Raw genomic sequence first — 14,604 nt, 5'->3', positions numbered from 1 at the left:
GTCGAATGCCCCTGGGTTTCATCCCCAGGCCTGCAAAAAAAAAAAAAAAGAAAAAAGAAAAAGAAAAAAAAGAAAACAAATCAGGCCAGGACCTTGAACCCTGATCTCACCACACCTTCACACACCCACCGCTGTCCTGAGTTCCCCCAATCTTCTCACCCTGGCCAGTGCCCAGGACGTCTAGCTGTGTCCAACCCCACACAGTGAAGCCCCGGCCAAGCCTGGAGAGCTCCCCTTAGGATCCAGGCCCTGGGTGACATCAGCGGCCATGTGGATGGCCCGCCACACCTTTGGCCCCATTGATTTCCTTTCAGTCACCCCTATCCCAGATCACAGAGCCACCTAAACCAGCACTGCACCCATCAGACAGCCTACTTCCCACCAGCACCTGCTCCCTGCACTCCTGGGCTGACCATAGCTTCTCCCCGGAACAGCTTCACTCCACACCAGGAGACACAGGTGGACACCTCCTTGGCGCTCTGGGGAGCCCTAGTCCTGGGCTGAGAAGAACACAGAGCCTGGGGTGCCTGGTGGGCTCTGATGGGCCAGGGGATTGGGCTGGCCAGCTCATGGCATTGTGTCTTCAAGTCCTGCCCAGGGCTCATTCCCTGCCTGCACTCTCTGTAGAGCCAGGCTGGTGGCCTTGATGGAAGGTCTGTTCCCTGTGGGTGGGGTTACTTCCTGGGCCCCTCTAAGATGTCATCCAGCTTCTGAGGTCCCCAGTGCTTCCCAGAGCCCAGGTTGTGAACGGCACCTCCAGTAACCAGGGGCAGCTGCCCCGAGGTGTCCCTGACACCCAGCCAGCCTGAGGGAAGGAGCTGGCATTGACCGGTCCCTGACCTGGCAATTCTAGGCAGGTAGCCATCTGCCTCCATTTCCTTTCCAAGTAGGAGGAGAGGAAAACAAGCCCACCCAGGAGCAGAATAAAAAAGATTGGAGAGGAAGCCCTTCCTTTGTCCTGAGCACTGATGGACAGGGTGGAGTTTGGTGGCCGGCATGGTCACTGTTTTATAGAAGTTGGAATCCAGGGTTGATGGGGAAATAGGGGCACTGGAGTAGGAAGAATGGGAGGAGGACGCAGAGACAAGTACCCAAATCTTGGTTGAGGGGAGACCAGAGGAAGGATGGCCCCATGAGGCTGAGGTGTTTACAGGGCTGCGTGGAAGCTCAGCAGAACTGCTGCATGGTGTCGACTACACACAGGTGTCACAGCAAAGTGATTATTTTTAGTCCGGCATGGTGGTGCATGATTGTTATCCCAGTACTTGGGAGGCTGAGACAGGACTATCGCAGGTTTGCAGCCAGCCTCAGCTACTTAGTGAGACTCTGTTTCAGGAAGAAGAAAAAAAAAAACTGGAGGTGTAGCTCAGAGATGGAAAGCCCCTGTTCAATTCCCAGTACCAAAAAAAAAAAAAAAATTACTTTCATTTTTAAAATGGTACAGTAAAAAACTGGGTGTGGTGGCATATGCTTGTAATCCCAGCATTTCAGAGCGTGACCTGGACAGCCTCAGCTACTTAGTGCAACTCAGTGAGACTCTGTTTCAAAATAAAGAATAATATAGCTGGAAGTGTAGCTCGGAGGCAGTACCACACACACTCAGAAAAGGTAGTAAAAAAAAAAAAAAAGATGCCGGGCGTGGTGGCGCACACTTGTCATCCCAGCCCTTGGGAGGCTGAGACAGGAGGATCGCACAGGTTCAAAGCCAGCCTCAGCTCCTTAGTGAGGCTCTCAGCAACTTAGTGAGGCCCTATTTCCAAAACAAAATATAAAATAGGTCTGGGAATGTAGCCCAGAGGTAGAAGGTCCCTGGGTTCCATCCCCAGTACCATAAAAAAAAAAATTAACATCTTTTGTGCTTCAAAGAATCTCATCAAGAACTTGAAGTCAAGGGAGGCTGAGATGAGCACCATAGTTCACGGCCAAACTCAGCGGTTTACAGTTTAGGCCTTCAGCAAGTCACAGACCCTATCAGCTGGGCACTGTGCTGCAAGTTTGTAATCCCAGGACTTGGGAGGCTAAGACAGGAGGGTCCGGGTTCACGGCCAGCCTCAGCTACTTAGTGAGACCCTGTTTCAAAATAGAGAATAAAAAATAGGGCTGTGGTGTAGCTCAGAGGTAGAATGCCCCTGGGTTCCATCCCAGCACCACACACACACACACACAAAAAAAAAAAAAAAAAAAAAAGAACGGGAGCTGGATATGGTGGTACAGGCCTGTAATTCTAGATATTCCAGAAGCTTAAGCAGAAAGATTGAAAGTTCAAGGCCAGTCTGGGAAATTCAGGAGAACTTTGACCCAAAATGAAATCAAAGAGGGGCTGGGAAGGCAGCTCAGTGGCAGAGTGCTTTCCCTTGAGTGCCAGGGCCCTGGGTTCAATCCCCAGCCTAACATCAATAATAAGACTGTGAGGATGGTGATAATGGGGAGCCCAGACAGGTGTGGGGGTGCACACCTGCAATCTAGTACTTGGGAGGCTAGGACAGGAGGGTCACAAGTTCAATGCCAGCCTCTGCAACTTAGTGAGCCTCTGTTTCTCCTCCCTTCCTTTCTTTTTTTTTTTTTTTTCGGGGGTTGGGGTTGGGGATGAAACCTAGGGGCATTTGACCCCCAAGCTATACCCCCTGCCCTATTTTTTATTCTTTATTTTGAAACAGAGTCTCACTAAGGTGCAGAGGGCCTCACTAAGTAGCTGAGGCTGTCCGTGAACTGTGATCCTCCTGTCTCAGCCTCCCGAATGCTGGGATTACAAGTGTGCGCCACCACACCCAGCTCTTTCTTTTTCTCTTGTGCCGCACATGTGTGTTTGTGTGTGTGTGTGTGTGTGTGTGTGTGTGTGTGTGTGTGGTACTGGAGACTGAGCTGGGGCATTCTACCTCTAACCTATACCCCAGCCCTATTTTATTTTGTATTATTTATTTATTTACAATAACAAGGATGGCACCCAGGGGCATCCTACCTCCAAACTATACCCCCTGCCCTATTTTTTTATTCCTTATTTTATTTTATTTATTTATTTATTTTTTTTTTTTTTTTTTTGCGGGTTTGGGGATGGAACCCAGGGGCATTTGACCTCCGAGCTATACCCACTGCCCTACTTTTTATTCTTTATTTTGAAACCGGGTCTCAGTGAGTTGCAGAGGGCCTCACTAAGTAGCTGAGGCTGTCCGCGAACCGCGATCCTCCAGGTCTCACCCTCCCGAATGCTGGGATTACAAGCGTGCGCCACCACACCTGGCCTTCCTTTATTCCTTATTTTAAAACAGAGTCTTGCTAAGTTGCAAAGGGCCTCAATAAGTAGCTGAAGCTGTCTGGGAACTGAGATCCTCCTGTCTCAGCCTCCCAAATGCTGGGATTACAAGAGTGCTCCACACACGGATGCTCTATTTATTTTTCAATTTAAAACACTAAGTTTCTAGCCGGGCGTGGTAGTGCACGCTTGTAATCCCTGCGCTTGGGAGGCTGAGACAGGAGGATCGCACAGGTTTGAAGCCAGGCTCAGCTACTGAGTGAGGCTCTCGGCAACTTAGACCCTGTTTCCAAATAAAATATAAAATACGTCTGGGAGTGTAGCCCGGAGGTAGAAAGCCTCTGGGTTCCATCCCCAGTACGACTAAAAAATAAATAAATAAATAAATAAATAAATAAATAAATAAATAAATAAATTATTAAATAAAACACTAAGTTTCTGAGGCTGGCCGTGAATCTGCAATCCTCCTGTCTCAGCCTCCAAAATCCTGGGATTACAGGTGTGCACCATCATGCCTGGCTGAGCCCCTGTTTCAAAAAAATTAAAGTAAAAAGGGCTGGGAGTGAACCTTGGGGGGAGAATGACCTTGGGGCTCCATAAGTTGTTGAGGCTGGCCTAGAACCTATGACCCTCCTGTCTCAGCCTCCCAAGTGCTGCGGTTAGAGACATGAGCCACCAGGCCCAGCGCCCGGCCCTTTTTTTTTTTTTTTTTTTTGGTGGTACTAGGGATGGAACCTAGGAGCATCCTACCTCTGAGCTCCACCTCCAGCCCGGCTGGCTGGCTGGCTTGCTTTCTTCCTTCCTTCCTTCCTTCCTTTCTTCCGCCTTCCTTCCTTCCTTTATTTGGTGGTACTGGGGGTGGAACCCAGAAGTTCTCTACCTCCAGGCTATACTCACAGACCTATTTTATATTTTATTTGGAACCAGGGTCTCACTAAGTAGCTGAGGCTGGTTTCGAACCTGTGTGCTCCTCATGTCTCAGCCTCCCAATTGCTGGGATCACAAGCCTGCGCCACCACGCCAGGCTTTTGTCCAGAACCTCAGGTTCTGAAACCTTGGAAACCACCTCAGACTCAAAGTGCTGACCTCGGCTTGGCCCTGGCCACCACAGAGACAGCTGCCTCCCTGCTGGGAAGTCACGTGATTTCTAGAGCTCCCCACCCCCAGGTCAGAGTTCACACTCCTGCTGTTTCTTTGGTTGGCATATTTTCAAGAATCTACCCCAACTTAACACAGACACACACACACACACACACACACGCGTGCGCGCACACACACAGCCATATATGGCACAGGTGGCTTAGGGGCGGACCCTGCAGGAGAATAAATCCCAGGGTGAGCCTCCTGGACTCACACAAGCTTTCAGTCGCCTCTGGCCACTGTCCCCTAAGCCTGGCAGTGGACACGCGGGGTGAGTGGGGACCAGCGCGCCAGCACACGGGGCTGGGTGACAGAGGGCACCTCGGCCGCTGGCCCTGGTCCCCCTGGTGGCTGGGGGATGGGGGACCAACAATTACAGAGGGGCCCACCAAGAAGGCTGCTCTAGTTTGGGGTGAGAAAGGCAATCCTGAAGGTGGCCGTGGTGCTGCGCGCCTGTAGTCTCAGTCTCCGGACTTGGGAGGCTGAGGTAAGAGGACCGCAGGTTCAAGGCCAGCCTCAGCAACTTCAGCCTTGTCTCAAAGAGGAAACGCCGAGGGAGGGCTGGGGTGCAGCTTGGAGGTACACTACCCCCTCCATCCCCAGCACTGGAAAACAGCTGCTGGGGCCCGAGGCCAGGACACTGGGGCTCCAGATGCTTCTCTGAGGCTGTTTCCCTCCCACCCCTTCCTTCCTGAAGGTCGCAGAAGCCTGAGCCACCATGTGCTACCCCCGGGTGAGTGGAGCCCGCCTCTCTCCCACTCTGCCATGCTCCTGGGGCCTGTGGGGAGGGCAGCAGGGGGGATGGCTCGGGGGAGATGGACCCCAGTCAGCTCTGTGGCCTCAGCCATCCGGGTCCCTTCCCGCTGGCCCGCGGGTCCTTCAGTGACACAGCAGGCTGTGGGAGGCCCTGGCCTGACAGGTACCTGGGTCCGCGGCCTGTCAGGGAGAGGCAGGCGGGCGGCAGGGGGACAGGAAGGCGGCCAGGGCTGAGCTGGGATGTTGCCAGCAGCCTCAGGCCCCGTTGGACAGTGGTTCTGTGTGCTGGTGTCACTCAAGAGCAGGGCAGGGGCTGTGCCCTGTGCCCCCAGCCCCAACAAGCTCCTCCAGGGCCAGAGCGCCCGAGCCACGTGGGGTGCTGGAGACGGGGTAAACCTAGCAGGGGCTTTTTTTTTTTTTGTAGTAGTGGAAATGGACCCCAGGGGCATTCTACCTCTGAGTACACCCCAGCCCTATTTTTTAATTCTTTTTGTGTGTGTGTGCGTGTGGTACTGGGGATGAAACCCTTCTACCTAAGGGCTACACTCCCAGACCTATTTTATATTTTATTTGGAAACAGGGTCTCTTAAACCAGAAAGGCTGGCTTAGAACCTGCACGATCCTCCTGTTTCCGCCTCCCAAGCTCGGGGATTACTAGTGTGAGCCACCACGCCTGGCCCTTAGCCCTATTTTCTATACTTTTTATTTTTATTTTTTTGCGGGTCTGGGGATGGAACCCAGGCATTCGACCTCCGAGCTACACCCCCGCCCTATTTTTTATTCTTTATTTTGAAACTGGGTCTCACTGAGTTGCAGAGGGCCTCACTCAGTAGCTGAGGCTGTCTGCAAACTGCGATCCTCCAGTCTCAGCCTCCCGAATGCTGGGATTATAAGCGTGCACCACCACGCCCGGCTTATACTTTATTTTGAAACAGGTTTCACTGAGTTGAAAAGGGCCTCACTGAGTAGCTGAGGTTGGCCATGAAACCCGGATCCTCTTGTCTCAGCCTTCAAAATGCTGGGATCACAAGTGTGCCCCACCACGCCCGGCACTTTCAACCATATTTTATTTTTTATTTGGAAATGGGGTCTTGTGAGGTTGTTGAGAGGCTTGCTAAATTACTGAGGTTGGCCTTGAACCTGCAATTCTCCCCTCTCACCCTCACGATTCCTGCGACTCCAGGTGCGCGCCACCACACCTGCCTCTGCAGTGGTGTATTTTGGGACGGTCTCACTAAGTTGTGTAGGCTGGCCTCAACCTGAGATCCTCCTGCCTCTGCCTCCCAATCCTTGGGATCCCAGGCATGTGCTTTCCTGACTGTGGAACCTAGAACACTCTGGTGCAGTTCCCTTGGCGTGTTTCTGTGTGCAGTGAGTGTGGGAGAGTGCGCGTGTTGTCATGTGGGGTAGGGTCAGCAGAAGTCACCGAGGGCCTGAGTGTCACTGTTCCTTCCACAGTTCAGAGATGACCCTAAGGAGTTTGTGAGAGCCGCTTTGGTAAGGCTGCTCCCCTGAGCGCTCTGGGGTGCGGGTGGGGGCGGGTCCCCAGCCCGTGGTGCTGAGGCCGTTCCCACCCCCTGAGGCCCAGGAGGACAGGGCCAGTCCTGTGACCCCCACTCGCGTCTCTTCCCAGCACGATGTGGTAGATGAACTTATTGATGGCACCCCATCCCAGTGTGGAATGAAAGAAGAGGTGGGTCGGTTTGCCCTCGGCTCCAGGGCCCGCCCACCTCAGCCTGTCCCCAGGAGGGTGGGTGGCCTCCCCAGGAAAACGACCAGTTGCTTCCTCAGGCTCGCCCCGTGCCACGCCCCAGCAGCCCACTGGCAGCTCAGTCGGCCCTGGTGGAGGGGCGGGGTCGCCTGTGTGGGCACAGGGAGGCCCTGGGTGGCGCGAGGGCCGCCTGTGCCTGCAGCCTGGACTGGAGGCCGCGTTGGACCAGCTGGGGCGCTGGGCTGAGAATGGCTGGGGGACCAGTGGAGGCCCAGGGGCCTGGCAGCTTCAACACACGGATTCCCCTAACAGGTCGAGTCAGGAACCCCAGAGTCCGTGGTGAGTTTTGTCCCCATTCCTCCTCAAAGTATTCAGAGTCCCCGGGCTCCGGGTGCTGGGCCCTGGCTCCCTTGTGACCCCTGAACCCACGGGGGCCCCATGCAGGTAGGGGTCTCTGCAGCCCAGCACCCTGCTCTCCCTAGTTGAAGTCAAGGAGGGCCTGGTGGCAGTTGCTGAGGTTATCAGGGAACAGTGAGGGAGTTGCAGGCACCTGGCCAGCCCTCCTCACCTGCCCTCCTGTCCTGGTCTGGGTGCCAGCCCCAGAGCTAGGGTGGAGGGCCTGAGGGCAGCTGCCTTCCTGGTCCCCTTGCCCGGGCTCCCCCAGGTCTCAGGGCCGGCGCTGAGCTCACAGCCCAGGAGAGCAGACTCCAGCCACGGGGTCTGTGCCGTGAGGGGAGCGGAGGGCGGGCGGAGGCCTGGGTGGGTCCCTAGAGTCTGTGGACTGTTGGCAGCTGTGTGCTGAGGCCCTGAGCACCAGCCCCTGAACAGCCTCCGTCCCCACAGGACCCCCTCCTCATTCCTCCTGAGATGAAGGAGGAATTCCAGAGCATGCTACAGAGTTTCTCCGGCGGCTCAGTCCTGGAAGATGGGAGTCCAGGGGAGCAGGAAGCCGAGCGGAGCTCCCAGGTCAAGGTGTGGAGATCCTGCAAGACTGCAGACCTGAGGGCCCTCCCTGCCCTGCCCAGGGCGGCCCGGGCCTCCCTCTGCCACCTGTGCCTGGGCCCAGAGGGTGGTGTAAGGGGGTTGGCTGACCGCGGGGCTCGAGGACCAGAGAAGGGGGGAGGCCGGGTCCTGAACTCTGCATTCTCTCTAGCCTGGGCCGTGCTGCCAGGACGACGCCAAGGGGCAGCCTGGAGCGGAGGAGAGCTTCAGTGAGCAGCTTAAGATATTCTTTAGAAAACTGCTTGACAGCTTCAAGGAAATAACAAGTCGCATCGTGGAGACAGTCTGGGGCTGGATCAAAAGTTTCCTGAAGTTCTTGTTCGGGGCCTAGTGAGTTCAACTAAGCTGCTCCGAAGCGCGGGGCGCCTAGACCCCTTCCTCACCTCTTGCAGTGAAAGTTCTGGAGCCGCCTCCCTCTGCCCTCCTGCTCGGCTCCTTGCCACCCACCCTGACTCTGGCCCCCTTCCCGGGCTGTGGCTCTCCAATAAAAGTGATTTTCACAGAATGGAGTCTTTATCATGAGCCTTGAGCCTTCTCTGACAGCTCTACAATTCCTTTTTCTTTTTTGAACCAGGGTCTCACTGAGTTGCAGAGGGCCTCACTAAGTAGCTGAGGCTGTCTGCAAACCGCGATCCTCCTGTCTCAGCCTCCCGAATGCTGCGATTACAAGCGTGCACCACCACGCCTGGCTTTCTATTTTTTTTTTTTTAATTTTTAAAATTTTACTTTATTATTATTTGTTTTTTGGTGGTACTGGGGTTGGAACCCAGAGGCTTTCTACCTCCGGGCTACACTCCCAGACCTATTTTATTTTGAAACAGGGTCTCACTAAGTTGCTGAAACCCTCACTAAGTAGCTGAGGCTGGCTTCAAACCTGTGCGATCCTCCTGTCTCCGCCTCCCAAGCGCGGGGATTACAAGCATGCGCCACCACACACAGCTTGGCCTCCTAAGTTTCTAAGTCTGGTCTTAAACCTGTGATCCTGTCTCAGCTTCCCGAGTATTAGAATTACAAGTGTGCATCATACCTGGCTTATTACTTTTTGTGTGTATTATGGGATGGAACCTAGGGCTTTCTACCTTTGGGGTATACTCCCAGACCTTTTTAAATTTTTGTGGGTCTGGAGATGGAACCGAGGGGCACTGACCTCTGAGCTACACCTCCTGCCCTATTTTTTTATTCTTTTATTTTGAAAAAGGTTTCACTAAGTTACGGAGGGCCTAAGTAGCTGAAGCTGGCCACGAACCTCACTCCTCTGGTCTCAGCCTCCCTACAAGAAAGAGCCACCACACCCGGCTCCTAGACCTATTTTATATTTTACTTGGAAACAGGGTCTCACTGAGTTGCTGAAAGCCTCACTAAATTGCTGAGGCTGGCCTTGAACCTGCGTGATCCTCATCTCAGGCTCCCTAGTACTGGGATTACCCACGTAGGCCAGCAGAGGGCCCCACTTAGCTTCCGTCCTACAAAACCCTTGCAGTGTGCTAAGGATCGTGGGGTCACGGCGAGGTCACCATGATCACTGCAATCCCAGACAAGGGTCAAGGCTTCTGGGCTGGTCTCTGGCTCAGCCGCTTTCAAGCAGCTTTCTTCAATAGCCAAGGTACATTTTATTGGTAGAAACAAAAACATCTAAGCCAGGCATAATGGTGCACACCTGGAATCCCAGTACTTGGCTGAGTCAGGGGGATCACAGGTTCGACACCAGCCTTAGAAACTTAGTCTGGGCCTCTCAGCAACTTAGCGAGATCGTTTCCAAAAAGATAAAATAGGAGCTGGCAGTGGTGGCGCACGCTTGTAATCCCAGTACTTGGGAAGCTGAGACAGTTGGATTACAGGCTCAAAACCAGCCTCAACAATTTAGTGAGGCTCTGCAACTTAGCAAGACCCTGTTTCCAAATGAAAGACAACTAATGCAGGTTTAGGGGTGTAGCTTGGAGGTAGAAGGCCTCTGGGATCCACCCCCAGTACCACCAAAAAAAAAAAAAATAGGTTGGAGGTATACCTGAATAGAAGGCGCCTGGGTTCCATCCCCAATAACACACACAGAAATAAGGTATCCATAAGTTGAGGAGGGCCTCACTCAATTCCTAAGACTGACCTTGAACCTATGATCTTCCCATCTCGGCTTCCCAAGTAGAGAGGTCACAAATGTGGGCCACACTTTGCTATTATTCTTGAAAATCCTCCAACTAAAGGAACAGGAAGGCTGTGTTGAGTCTGGCGGGGTAGGATTTCCTCTTATTGAATGCTCAGAAGGGGACGCCCAGCCTCGTGGCTGGCTGGGGAGGCGGCACAGGCAGGTCCAGGCCGGCACTGGCTCCGCTAGGCAGCTTCTGTTCACCTGCCATATTCAGTCTGAAGCAGTCACCGCAGTTTTAGAATACATTTCCCCACAACAATCCAAAACCTGGGCTTTAGCAGTTTATTCCACTCATTTTTGATTGAAAATAAGTGATTTTTGACTTAGGATTGAACTCAGGGATAGTCTACCTTCAAGCAACACCATATCCTTATTTTTCTTTTTATGTACAGCAGATTGAGCCCAGGGGCATTCTACCTCTGAGCTACACCCCTAGGCCTATTTTATTTCATTTATTTTTACGGTACTGAGCCTGGAACCCAGGGGCTTTCTACCTCGGAGCTATACCCTGAGCCCTATTTTTTAGTCTTTTATTTTGAAACAGGGTCTCACTGAGGTGCAAAGGGCCTAAGTAGCTGAGGGTGTCCATGAACCGCAGTCCTCCGGTCTCAGCCTCCCAAATACTGGGATTATAAGTGTAAACCGGCCCACAGCCAATTTTGATAAATCACATAGAGGGTGTGGTGCTGCAGGTTTGTAAATCTACTGCTTGTGAGCCTGAGACAGGAGGGTTGCAGGTCCACAGCCAGCTTCAGAAATTTAGGGAGGCCCTCTGCAACTTGCTTAGACCTGATTAAAAAAAAAAACAAAACAGAACCCAATGGGGCTGGCTGGACTTGATAGTGCATCTAAAATCCCAGTACTTGGGACAGTAGACAGGTGGATGGCCATTTCCAGGCAGCTTGAGCGACTTTGCACAATCCTCTTTCAAAATAAAGGTCTGGGAGCTGGGTGTGGTGGCACATGCTTGTAATCCCAGCATCTGGGAGGCTGAGGATTGTGGTTCAAGGCCAGCCTCAGCTACTTAGGCCCTTTGCAACAGTGTGAAAGACCCTGTTTCAAAATAAATAATAAAATCATAGGGGCGGGGGGGGGTGTATCTTGGAGGTAGGCAGCCCCTGGGTTCCATCCCCATTACCTCAATAAATAAATAAAGGTCTGGGCCAGGTGTGACGGTGCAGGCTTGCAAACCTACTACTTTGGAGGTTGAGACATGAGGATCACGCAGGTTCGAAGCCAGCCTCAGCTATTTAAGTGAGGCACTCAGCAGCTTAGTAAGACCCTGTTTCCAAATAAAATATAAAATAGGTCTGGTAGTGTAGCCTGGGGGCGAAAAGCCCCTGGGCTCCATCTCCAGTACCACAAAATAAAATAAAATGAAGATTTAAAAAAATAGTGCCAAGGGTTTAGATAAGAGGTAGAATGTTCTTGAGTCCAATCCCCAGTACCACAAGAGAAAAAAAAAAAGAAAAGAAAGAAAAGAAAAGCGTGGGGATGTAACTTGGAGGTAACTTTGGGTTCAACTCCAGGCAGGAGGAGGAGGAGGAGGAGGAGGAGGAGGAGGAGGAGGGCGGCGGCACAGCGCTGGGTTTGTAGCTCCGGGGTAGAACTCCCTCGGGTTCGGCCCTGGGCACCTCCCATCCGCCTCCCCAGGGGCCCTCGGCACCTCCCATCCGCCTCCCCAGGCCCGCTAGTAGAGCGCCTCCCGCGCGTGGGTGCGCAGGTGGCGCAGCAGGTGCGAGTTGCGGCTGAAGCCGCGGCCGCACTGCGCGCAGGAGTAGGGCCGCACGCCGCTGTGCACCAGCAGGTGGCGCAGCAGGTTGCAGCTGCGGCTGAAGACCTTGTCGCACTCGGGGCACTTCTGCGGCGGCTCGGCGTCGGGCGCGGCGCCCGAGTGCGTGACCAGGTGGCGCTGCAGGTGCGCGTTGCGGCGGAAGCGGCGGCCGCAGGTGGGGCAGGCGTAGGGCCGCTCGCCCGTGTGGCTGCGGCGGTGGCGCGCCAGGTTGGAGCTGTTGCGGAAGCGGTGGCCGCACGTGTCGCAGGCGTGCGGCTTCTCGCCGGTGTGGATGCGCTGGTGGCGCGCCAGGTGCGCCGTCTGGCTGAAGCCCTCGCCGCACTCGCTGCAGCGGCAGGGCTTCTCGCCCGTGTGGCTGCGCAGGTGGCGCGCCAGGTCCTGCGTCTGGCTGAAGCTCTTGCCGCACTGCGGGCAGCGGTGCGGCCGCGGGCCGCCGTGGGTGAGCAGGTGGCGGGCCAGGCCGGCGCGCCGCTGGAAGCGCTTGCCGCACTGCGGGCAGGCGTGCGGCTTCTCGCCCGTGTGCACCTGCTGGTGGCTGACCAGCTGCGAGCTCTGGGTGAAGCTGCGGCCGCACGCCTGGCACGAGAAGGGCCGCTCGCCGGTGTGCACGCGGCGGTGGGTCACCAGGTGCTCGCTGCGCCGGAACGCCTTGCCGCAGTCGCCGCACTTGTAGGGCCGGCCCTTGCGGCCGGGGCTCGGGCCCGCGGCGTCGGGGGAGCCCGCGGGGGCCTCGCCGTGCAGCCGCAGGTGCCGCCTCAGGCTGGATCGGCGCTGGAACGTGTGCCCGCAGTGGGGGCACACGAACAGGGTGACCTCGGGCACCGGGGCGTCGGGCGCGGGCGCCGGGGCCGGGGCGTGCGTCAGCAGGTGCTGCACCAGGCTGGAGCGCCGCTGGAAGCCCTGGCCGCACTCGGCGCACAGGTAGGCCGGCCCGGAGGAGTGCGTGAGCAGGTGCTTGGCCAGGTGCGAGCTCTGGCGGAAGCGGCGGCCGCACAGGTGGCAGGCGTGCGGCCGCTCGTCGGTGTGCGTGCGCAGGTGCAGCTTGAGGATGGAGCTGCGGCCGAAGGTCTTCCCGCAGCTGCGGCACAGGAAGGAGCGCGCGCCCGGGTGCGCGTGCAGCTGGTGCGCCTTGAGGCGCGAGAGCTGGCGGAAGGTCGCGCCGCACTCCTTGCACGGGAAGGGCGCCGGTGCCTCCGGGCTGGGCCTGTCTCCGTCCACTATGACCTCCAGAATTTCGCTGCTGGCAGGAGGGGTGCCTGCTCCACTAGCGCCCTGCCCCTGCGTCTGGGCAGAAGGCTCTCTGGCCGTCGCGGGGGTGTCTGCCTGGGGCTCCTCTTTGGGCTCCTCCGGTCTCAATCCCTCTTTATCCAGGGTTGTGCTCCCAAATCCTGGGAATGAAGACAGGGATGTCAGGCCTCTTCCAAGGGGTTCCTGAGAATTTCTAGAACCCGACAGGCCTGGCAGGGGAACGAAACCCAGGACCCTGCAAACTGGAAGGCCCCGGGGAGAGGGTGAGGGTCAAATGGGAATGTCCTTTATCTATACCATCACCTAGGAAAAAAAAAGTTAGTAGCCAGTCGTGCATATCTGTAACCCCAGTACCTGGGAGGCTGAACAGGAGGATTTCAGGTTCGCAGCCAGCCTCAGCAATCTAATGAGGCCCTCTGCGACTTAGTGAGACCCTGTTTCAAAATAAAGAATAAAAAATAGGAAGCTGGGTGTGGTGGTGCACACTTGTAATCCCAGCATTTGGGAGGCGGAGACAGGAGGATTGCAGGTTTGCGGCCAGCCTCAGCTACTTGATGGGGCCCTTTGCAACTCAGTGAGACCCTGTTTCAAAATAAATAAGAAATAAGGCTGTGAGTGTAGCTCGGAGGTCAAATGCCCCCGTGTTCCATCCCCAGTGCTGCAAAAATAAATAAATAAAGATTAAGAGCCAGGCATGGCGGTGCATGCTTGTAATCCCAGCATTCAGAAGGCTGAGCCAGGAGGATCTCAATTCTCGGACAGCCTCAGCTACTTAGTGAGACCCTCCACAACTTAGTGAGACCTTGTTTCAAAAAAATAAAGAATAAAAAATAGGGCAGGGAGTGTAGCTTGAAAGTAGAATGCCCCTGGGTTCCACCCATAGTACTGGGGGAAAAAAAAAAGAATAAAAAATAGGGTTGGGGGTGTTAGCTCAGAGGTAGAATGCTCTGGGTTTCATCCTCAGTACTGCCAAACAAACAAACAAACACAAAAACCACAGTGTTGTCCAACCATCAGCATCTCCAAATATAGCCGGACGTGGTGGGCATGCTTGTAATCCCAGCATTCGGGAGGCTGAGACCTGGAGGATCGCGGTTCGCGGACAGCCTCAGCTACTTAGTGAGGCCCTCTGCAACTCAGTGAGACCCGGTTTCAAAATAAAGAATAAAAAATAGGGCAGGGGGTGTAGCCCGGAGGTCAAATGCCCCTGGGTTCCATCCCCAGACCCGCAAAAAAACAAAACAAAACAAAAAAAAACAACAAATATAAGCTTTATGCCTATTAGCAACCATCACTGCCGCTTTTATTTGGTGGTGGGGATTGAACCCTGGAGCATTCTACCTACAAGCTACATAGCCAGACTGACTTTTTATCCTTTATTTTATTTATTTATTATTATTATTTTTATTTTTTGGTGGTACTGGGGTTCCTGGAAGCCCTTCTATCTCCAGGCTACACTCCCAGACCTATTTTTTACATTTTTTTATTTGGAAACAGGGTCTCCTAAGCCAGCGCACACAGCTAGCTTCGAACCTGCGCGATCCTCCTGTCTCTGCCTC

The 14,604-nt window shown here is 54.5% G+C and overlaps 1 protein-coding gene across 1 annotated transcript; it reads left to right on the top strand.

Annotated features, from left to right (window-relative positions):
• Positions 1 to 5,108: 5,108 nt before the first annotated feature.
• LOC308268878 (uncharacterized protein) lies at positions 5,109 to 8,190 on the top strand (the record flags this gene model as incomplete). The annotated part of the gene is made up of 7 exons (XM_080703981.1): positions 5,109 to 5,123; positions 5,447 to 5,536; positions 6,605 to 6,643; positions 6,780 to 6,839; positions 7,170 to 7,196; positions 7,701 to 7,829; positions 8,011 to 8,190. The coding sequence occupies 7 exons, from the start codon at positions 5,109 to 5,111 to the stop codon at positions 8,188 to 8,190; spliced, it is 540 nt and encodes a 179-aa protein (XP_080560107.1).
• Between the last annotated feature and the right edge of the window lie 6,414 nt (positions 8,191 to 14,604).

This window comes from Muscardinus avellanarius, assembly GCF_963383645.1.
Source record: "Muscardinus avellanarius genome assembly, chromosome: 10".
Classification (NCBI taxonomy): domain Eukaryota; kingdom Metazoa; phylum Chordata; class Mammalia; order Rodentia; family Gliridae; genus Muscardinus; species Muscardinus avellanarius.
Note: the sequence above shows the minus strand (reverse complement) of the source record. Positions and strands in the feature narration are given on the sequence as shown.